At 43.7% G+C, this 10,000-nt stretch overlaps 1 protein-coding gene across 1 annotated transcript in view; it reads left to right on the top strand.

Annotated features, from left to right (window-relative positions):
* Positions 1 to 397: 397 nt before the first annotated feature.
* The window catches only part of b4galt5 (UDP-Gal:betaGlcNAc beta 1,4- galactosyltransferase, polypeptide 5), a gene marked incomplete at both ends in the record, with an annotated part of 31,525 nt that continues 21,922 nt past the window's right edge, over positions 398 to 10,000 (top strand). The window contains one exon of the mRNA XM_080853386.1: positions 398 to 503. Within this exon, the coding sequence (XP_080709512.1) occupies positions 398 to 503 (106 nt within the window). The remainder of the gene's footprint in view (positions 504 to 10,000) is intronic.

Here is a 10,000-nt window from a genome sequence, read left to right as displayed (position 1 = left end):
GGGCGGGTGTGTGTATGTCTCCATCTCCGACACCGCGACGATGACGTTTAACTGAGAAGGATACCGACAGTCTTAACTGCCTAAACGCAGTTAACTGTTCTAATTGGACACTTGGGTCTCGCACATCAAGACTTGCCACACCGCTGGAACATCAGAGAGACACTGCGAACCAGCTGATATATTGGAATCCTTTTCGCTTTTCCTGCCTTCTCGCTGTCGAACGGACTTCCCACTTTGCTACCCGTCCCTGTCGCAGCCTGCTTAACAGATACACTCATCTAATTTAAACTTCACAATTCAATTTATGTGTAGAACATTCCAAACGAAAGCATAGCCGCATACCATAGCCCCTTTCTCTTGCTGAAAACGGACTCACGTCTTGTTACCTAGCTGTATAATGCCGACACATTTGAGATTTCGGAGAAGGTCATTCCTAGGGCTATTATTCCTGTTCTCCCTCTCCACCTCCGCATTGTACTTCATCTACTCGGCACCCGGTGTAGGTAAGTCAGATTTGGGTTTATACTTACAGCTGGGTAGTTGCTCAGTGTGTGTAAGCTATCTTTTCTGTCAGTATGTAACCAATTTTACATGTGTCATGTTAGACACAGTAAAATCTAGCCTCCTATCTCAACCAAGAAAACGTCTACTACAATATTGTGCTCGGTATAGCTATTGCAGTTCTCTTAATACTTGATGTTTAATCCTATGCTGGTAATAAATGCTTATTTAAACTCCAAAGCGATTGATTGTTTTGCCTCCCCTTGGTAAAGATAATTGAATATGGCCCCCCCTTTCGAGCCTTCCTATTCCCTCCATCGTTGGAGGGGCATCTTGAGCAGATAGCAGAGCAACGTGGATTTAAACCGCTTCTATTTATGTTTTTGTGTTCACATCTCTCAAATTGAATATTTGATTAATCTGTTTGTACGAGATGCTGATTTAGCATTTGTCCATGAGGTTCGTGTGGGCATAGGCTACATATCCGTTTATGAAGCCAATTTTGTATCGCGGGTCGATTAATCAGGTGTCAAGAAGTCGCGTCATATGTTCGCAGCCATTGGCATCGCTCTTTATGATACTGAATTATGTAAGTCAGCGATTCAAAAGGATGGACTCTGACTCTAATAAAGGGTTGCCATGGTTGAGCGTGTGGATACTTGGGGCACGAGCTCCTTCCTGGTAATGGGCAGGTCCAGGCGATGAGCCAGCGATGCACTATGACCCCACGCAGAGCAGGGAATCTCATGGCCATTCATAACGTTGGTCGTGCTCCATCACCGGTCCTTCAACAACAGCATATTGAGCGTGACCATGCTGACTTCATCCGGTTATCCTATTCTCTTGAGACTTTCTTAAAGTACTCTTGAAGGGCAAAGTAGATGGTGATCATTAAAATCATCAATAACACAGATAGGCCTGTTAAGTAAAAATAGATGTAAATCTCAAGCAAGAAGTTCAGTTATGTTTTATATGCAGTTATGTTTTATATGCTGTTAGTATAGTTCTGAGGTGATTCACATGTACTGAATTTTTATGATTCAATTTCTTGGCCTCTTACTGTCAACATGAATCAGTATTACCTTCCCTGAACCTCGGTCTTGAGCATGTACTTGAGAGAGAGGGAAGGAATGAGAGGCAGAAAAAAGAATGGTGGGAGCGTTATTTGCTGAGGTGATTTTCACTGACAGATTGGCCGTGGTGCTCAGTGATACTAATAATGTCTGTAGCTGCCTTTCTCAGTCAAATTTAGTGCTGATTTAGCATCTTAGAGTCAGTGATTATTGATATCAATTCACACAAGAGGGAACCTAGCATGGTTTGGGTTTTCTGTCCAGTAGTACAATACTGAGGTTGTAGCATTATTATTGTTTTTTAGTTTCTTCCAGACCCCCTTGGGCGGGTCTTGGGAGAGGAGATTGAAGCACCTATCTCTAGATAACTTAAAACATTTGAGGAAAAGCAAATGATACATAGGGCATGTCTAGAGTTCAAGGGAAACTAGCTATTATCAAATATTAGTATACTAAGATATACCAAGACTAAGTATGGTATGGTATACTAAGATGAAAAAAAGAGCTCTATGGTTGGAAGTAACAATTCTAACATGCCTTTTTTTTTTTTTGCAAGTGGAACGGCAACGTCAATTTTTCTGCCCAACCCTGTCCTTCAATTATTAATGATTGCATTCTTGGCTGTGATCCAACCAGCTACCCCCACCCACAATGTCACAATGTCCTGGTCCAGCCCCTTAATGGAGACCCTGAATGAAAGGTTCTCATAAAAAAAAAAAAATAACACAAGGACCTGTCCGGTCAGTTTATTAATAATTAAGCACGAGCTGTGAGGCCTGTGCTGGTGCCTGACACTGCTGTTTTGGTGGACCAATGTGTCATTTTGTCATTTATACTCTTAGGTATAACCAGCCAAGTAATTGAACTCTGTAAAGCCTTTTACTGAAGTATACAGAAAATGAATAAACTCTTTTTCCTTTTTTCTCTCTGCCTCCTCTCTCTGTCTCTCGTTGCTGCTGTTTTATCTCACATTCTTACTCAGTCAGTCAGTTACTCTCTCTCTGTTCTCTCTCATTCCCTCACAAATTACACATAGACACACACAAGCACACACACATTTCCTCCGTCTCTCTGCGCTCTCCCTCTCCCTCCTGTACCATTCTGTCTCTGTCATGTTGTCTCTCTCTCTCCCCTTCCCTCTGTTTCTGTCTCGTCTTCTTTGTCTGCCATCAGCTCAGCTTCCCCCCTACCCTGCGGACTCAGTGTGCGGACGCAGGCCACAGCTGGGGTTTGATTGCAGTAGTTTTATTTAATTAAAACCTGGGAGGATCCTGCCGGAGCGCATTAGAGCAAGTGCCCCTATTTATAGGTGCAAGGGCCTGGGAGAACCCAGGTGCTTCCCTGTGTCCCAGGAACAGCGTGCACGTCTGGGAGGAAGAGAGAGAAAGAGACAGGCGGATGTGCCGTTTCCAGTAGTTCCACATCTACCCTGAGGATATTTCTACCACGAACATAGAAAAGGAATATCTATTTCTACTAAAGCAGACATGAGAAGAGTTGAGGCTACGCTAGTGTGATAGTTTCAGCCCATCAAGTTCTAGTAACGCTGTGTGTAGTAAAGTGGCACTATTTAGGGGGATATGTAAGGGTACTGTGTGCTGTTTCAGAGCTGGAAGCACAGTGCATCCCTGGCAAGTTTAGACTTCAAAAACCGTAGACTTCACACCGTCGTTCAGGTCAGCCAGGGGCAGGTCTCGGCAGGCATTGATCCGGTGCATTCGCACAGTTTGCAAACAAATCCGAACCAAGCGAGGCCTGTCCTTATGCCAGGAGGGTTACCCGCTTGCCATAATTAAGAGTACATTTTGATGTTGCACACCATCTGAGGGGATTCAAGTGCAGGCTTGCCGTCTTTTACACAGCAGTGGGTTATCACTGTTCCTAGTGATGTGATTGTTTTTTTATTGACAGAATGCAGAAGGAGAGCGTTTCCTGCCGACACAAACTGGCCAGGACTCATGGTTGACCAGAGTAGTTAATTATGGGTTGTTTTTATGTTTCTTTGAAACGTTGTGAATCTCTTGTGTTCATGGGTGTAACTAGCCAGTCACCACAGGCCTTAAGTGTTACTCAAAGTCTCAGTAGAGGATTATAAGCTACATATATTACATCAGATAAGTATGTCTCACCTTATTTCTCCATAAGTTGCTATTTCGTTGTTGACAGTGACAATGCAAGCACCCTTCTTCCTAGTATGCAGGCAGGCTCACATGCACTGCACACACACACACACACACACATACAGTCGTATTAAGGCTGGCTGGCAAATCCATTTGACTGGGCACCTTACCAACAATGTCACCCTTATACTGATTTTACCCCGGGATGCATTTGCATCTCCATTTGCCTAAGGGGGTTGGGCAGAGTAGGGAAAGCTTGTTCCGGAAGCTCCCTCTGCACCACCAGTCTGACCAAGTCCCCTCCGCCCCAGCAATTCACCCAATGATTGACAGCTGATTCTGCATAGGTTCTTGGAGTAGGTGTGCTCCAGTTGTTTTCTCTCTTTTTCAAATCTGTTGTTGTTTTCTTTGCTAAAATCGTGTGGTGAAATCTTCATAATGGAACGGAAGAAATTATTACAGGGCTCAGCCAAATAGTTTCCCTGTTTGGGGTTGGGCACATTTCCTGTTGGCTGGGCTGCCGCAGAACAACACCTGTCTAAAGAAGTATAATGTAAGGAAGAAAATAAAGCAAGGGAAACACACACCCTAATAGACTAAAGTGAGCAATAAGTAAGGGTTATGTATAGTCCTTCCTCAGTATATGAGCAATAAGTAAGAGATAATGTATAGTCCGCCGGTCAGTATAAGGAAATAAATCCCAACAGGACGGACAGGACCCTGACCGCTTATTATACTTTTATTGCCAAAATTATGAAAGGCATTCCTCCTAACCTTAACCTTCAAACATTCGGATAGCCTAACATACAGTATAACATTCTGTAGAGCTATATAATAGATGCATTTCATGAATATTTCTATGAACTAGTCCTTTCATAGTGAATCCTCATCCAACAAGAGGGGTTAGTAGCATGTTCTTCCCTGTTCACCAGTGATATAGGTAAGATTTATGTTACCACGTTTCACTTCTGCTTATAGTAGCAGGTGTATTTGAAAGCCTTTCATTCCACTCCAATAGAAAGAGGGTGTTAAAATGACATGATAAAGTTTAGGTGTAGCCTAAAGCTTTAAAAAAAAAACTGCAGTCGAACTGCTATGCTCTACACATGCTGTTGGAATACCAAAAGGTCAGGTTTGTACTTGGCATGACTGTATGGACCCACTGAATTTAACACTGACCACAGCCTTTCATTCCAACCCCCTCTGTCATAGCAACAACTGTGGTGATGAGTTTCTGTTGCTAGTCTTGGGTTGCTTGAACAACTTGGAGGCGATCTTTCCTGGAAGAGACAACATTCTGTAATAGAAGCCATGAGCTTCCCTTTAAGGGATCACAAGCTAATTTAAAATAATTCCTTTAAACTGATAAATAATCAAAATATCAGTTACCCTTCCTTGAACACCCAAACTCTTTTCTTACAATTGTGTTGGCCTGAATTGTTCAATTCCATGACAGAACAGAGACGGACAGAATCGGAAAGTCACCCTTCAAGGGATCTCATGTTACAAAAGAAAAGACTGGTTTCACGCTTTGAACAACCACAAATGTTCTATTAAACTGTCCAGTTGCATGACAGTAATGAGGATTGACTCCCGGGGCTGTGAGAGGCCATGTGACATTGAATTCCGTATTAACCATGGCATTTGGTTTAACATCTTCTGAGGTGATGCAGTGAACTCAGTAAGTCACTGTGGCATGGGCTGGGGTGGGGGGAAATCCTCTTAGCTTTGCTCTCATTCTCTGACCCCAAGGAACCCCCCAACCCCCACGAAAACAAAAGTCAGCTTACTTTCATCAATATTTCACTGGTTTCAAATATTTCGGCTGCTGAATAGTAGGCTTCCTCTGAGTATCTGAGTATAACATGCACTCGATTTTGAAATCTATCAGAATAAAATGCTGAGAGGCTGGCACTGTTAATTATTTAGTTTCTAATTTTTGGGGTATTTTTATTTTCACTTCACCAGGGAAATGTTATGAATTATTCTCAGCCTCTGTTTGAAAGGTTTCCGGCAGTGGAATTTGTGTCTTTTTTTATGACGTGCCTATATAAAGGAGCAACCTATTTTACGTTGGGGTTAAAGTCTGCTGGAGAACCCTGTAATCAGCAAAATGCCAAGAAAAAAAGGTGGCGGAAGAAATTGCTCTCTCTCTCACCCACCAACACGCACAGACACACACACACACACACACACACACACACTTTTACAGACACACACACACGCACACAAACACGAACTCACACACACAGATGCATGCACACGCTCATAGACACACACACACACACACACATACAAATTGACATACAGATACGCACGTACAAACACACACACACACACACACACACACACAGGCAGACAGGCAGACACATGCTTTGAGACACACCTATAAAAGTGCTTGAGTTCTGTGAAAGCGTTCAAATTCAGTTGGAGTAATGCCACTGAAGCCCGAACCATAAAGGACACGGAAGGCCCTGCACCTGTACATCTGTGTGCTCTCCTGGCTGTTCCGCTTTCAGACTTAATCTACACTTCTCTTTGTGACACCACAGAAACACACACACACACACGCACACACACGCACACACACACACTCACAGGCAATCATTTACGCGGAAACAATAACAGTAGTGTACACGGTCTTTCCTCTTTTGACTTCTAGCCTTATTTCATTTCCCATATCTCACAAAGGCAGACCTATCTTCCTGGATAACCGTAAACCACGCCAACATGTGTTGGCCTTAAAGGCCATATGGTCACATACTGCAGTCAAGGCTGAACTGCTAATTAGAAATGTAACCTGACCAATTCCAGCGGTGTCTGCATTTTGTTGTCATGAGTGCTGTATCTGTTGGCTGTTGACATTGTTGTCATGGTACCATGAGTCACGCACTCGACAGCTCACCTGTACGCACTCGACAGCTCACAGTAATGATCGTATGATCACAGAGCTTGTGTAAGGGATCACACACCTTCTTCAGCGACTTACTGAGTGGCGGTCATGTATGCACTGTGGGCTTGTGTGTGGGTGTTTGGGTGTATGGCAAGCCTCAGCTTGTTTGGAGGAAGACGGATTGGACGCACGTCCCTCTACAGCCTGTGGTCTGGGGACGGGCGTTGCAGTGGCCAAGGACTACGGACTGTAATGAAATCTCCCCTGTTTTTTATGGTGTCTTTGGAAATGGTCGGCTGCACAAGCACTGGGTAATAATAAGCCAGGAAATAAAAGCCAATAAAGATGATGCAGTACTGCAGAGAAGGGCAGAGATAAGAACAAGCGTGTGTGTATGTGTGTGTGTGTGTGTGTGTGTGTGTGTGTGTGTGTGTGTGTGCCTGTGTATGATTGTTTGTGTGTGTGTGTGCCTGTGTGCCTGTGTATGATTGATTGTTTGTGTGTGTGCGTGTGTGTGTGGAAAAGGCTGGGTTTATGGTCCTCTCCCAGTCATGAACCAGAGTAACCCCTGTAGACCAAACCCACCCACCAGGTCTCTCTTGCAGGGGCAGGAGGAAGATTAACACAGTGAAGGTAGCTAGGGTGTGGGATGGGCAGGGTTCAGGCAGGGAGGGGAAGATGCTGATGCTGATGACGGAGAGAGAGAGAGAGAGAGAGAGAAATAGCAACTAGAAGAGAAGGAAAGAGGAGAGAAGAGAAGATAAACACAATAAAGATAGCTGGCGTGTGAAATGGGAAGCCTAGGAGTGCCAGCGGGGGATGGAGAGGAGAGGGGGGCCTGTGGGGGAAGAGGAAGTCACAGCAACAGCAGGCCACTCATAGTGACAGAAGAATAGGCTGGACGACTGCTATAGCACTAGGGGGGGGAATAAACATTTGGAAGGGCTGAGGAAGTCTGTCCAAATTAATTACTACATAGCTTTCAGACCTTTAAGTCCATCAGGAGGAGCAAAGAGTTGTGTATGCCTGTCTGACTGTGAGTCTATGTGTGTGTGTGTGTGTGTGTGTGTGTGTGTGTGTGTGTGTGTGTGTGTTTGTGTGTGTGAAAGAGGATTGTGTGAGTGTACTGTATGTCAGAGAATGAGTGCGAAAGAGCAGGGGAAAGAGGAGGTTAATGTGTCCGTCAGAGGAAGAGAGAGATATGGGTAGGTGTGTGTTTGTGAAAGAGATTGTAGGCCTGAAAAAGAGAGGTGTGTGTGTGCATTGAACTGAGATATGAGTGAAAGAGAGATACTTTGTGTATGTGAGTGTTTAAGACAGGGAGAGGTTTGTGTGTTTGAGGGTGTGTCACAACTCACAAAGCATGTGTCTGTGAGAGAGATTTGTCTAAGTTTATATGTCTGTCAGAAAGAGGTGTGTTTGTAATGCTGTATTGAGGCAAATTTGTGCGTGTGCGTGTGGAAGAGTAAGATAGAGAGAGAGAGAAAAAGAGTGTGTGTGTGTCTGTGTGTGTGTCTCTGTGTGTGTGTGTGTGTGTGTGTGTGTGTGTGTGTGTGTGTTAAAAAAGAGGGAAGATTCTAACAGGCTTGTAGGGATTAGAGGGAGCAGACAGTGTAATAGCAGGATGAGCTGGGTGCTCTGGGTAAACAGTGACGATGAGTAGGGACTCACTCTCTCTCTCTCTCTCCATCTACACCTCTCTCGCTCCCTCTCTCTCCCCATCTCTCTCCTTCTCTTTCGAACTTCTTCTTTCAGTCTCTTTCTGTCCATCTTTCTCTTTCCTCCAGCCACTGTACGGTGGACCAGATGGGAGCCCACTTTTAGACTCTCTCTCTCTCTCTCTCTCTCTCTTTCTCTCTCTCAGACTCACACGTTCTCTCAGTCCATCTCCTCTGCGCTATAGGTCTTTTTCTTTCCTACTGCGAGGACTTCACCCAGTCTATATTTGGTCTGTGTGAAAGACTGTTATGGACATTTTATGAGTGAGAGCCGGTTTATTCACATGCCTTCTCTCTCTTCATCCGCTCTCTCTTTTTCTCATCCTCTTCTCTCTTTCTTTTCTCTCTTCTCTGTTGCCACCCCTTTCTCTTCTCATCTCCGCTTTGCTCCCTATCTCTCTCTATCAGACACATAAAAATAGACAATTTCTCACATTCTCAGATTTTTGTATCAATGGTCATGACGGTCCTAGTCTCATCATGCATTGCATTATATTTCTCTCTCTCAAACTCAAATTCAAATTCAAATGGCTTTATTGACATGACTGCAGACAACTCAACATTGCCAAAGCATATTGACACGAACTACACTATCAAAATAAACATCATAAAAATGAAATAAACATTAAGAAGTAACAATGCAAAGGGAATGCCGAACAAGAGGGACTGTAAAAGATAGGGAAATAACATAGGATATAAACATATAACAAGTTAATTATTAATTAGTAAACATTATTAGCCATGTGGGACAGGGGGTTCACAGAGCTTCGTAGCTCATGGCAGGCTGCAGCATATCTTGCTGCCAGTCTACAGCGGTCTTTCCTCTCTCCCAGTAGAGCTGGGAGTTTCTCCAGATCACTTAGATAAAGGAACTCGGGGAACATTTTAGATAGAGATAGAATGACAATGGGAAGGGGTTTCTGGGAGAAGGGTAGTGGAAACAATCAAAAAACATGGCAGAATTTGTTCACGTATCAGGAAAATGTGGTAAAAGTACACAATACATACAACATAACATGGTATATATATATATATATATATATATATATGATACATACAACATTTCAGTCCAGCAATTTAAAACTATCTAACACAAAGTTTATGGACATGTCCCAGATTGCCATAACTCACAACAATTAGCCTGGTGTTATAACCACACAGTTTAAGAGCATTCATCAATGGCTTATATTTTAACAGTTTCTCTGAGAAACACGCATCCATATGTCATCAAAGTCACAGTGGTTTCTGCACAACAATTGCAGCTGGATTGGATGAGTCATTTAGAACAGTAGTTCAAGCGCTTGCATTGTGGTTCAGAAATGAGATCTGGGTCATTTGCCCAAGCTCTTCTCTGGAACTTTGAGGTGTTTACAATGCAATTGTGGTGGACTGTGTATAGGCCCTTAAAGGCGGGACAGATGCTCATTATGTTAGCCATTGATTCTCTCACACACTCACACACACACACACACACACACACACACACACACTCCTGTGGAGCTCGATGGTAACGCATGTTTGTGGTGGCCCTTATCCAGGGCCTGACGTATTAAGATACTGTGTGTGTGTAACCTGGGATGGGAGAGAAGGGCGAGTGCTGGATAACTCAACACTGTTTCCATATTCCTGTGATTAGAGTGGATTCCTAACATGCCATTACTGGAGAGTTCAACTCTGAAACACACTGACTCCCAC

Source organism: Sprattus sprattus (genome assembly GCF_963457725.1).
Source record: "Sprattus sprattus genome assembly, chromosome: 16".
Lineage (NCBI taxonomy): Eukaryota > Metazoa > Chordata > Actinopteri > Clupeiformes > Clupeidae > Sprattus > Sprattus sprattus.
The sequence above is the reverse complement of the archived record's forward strand: the minus strand, read 5'-3'. Positions and strand labels throughout refer to the sequence as shown.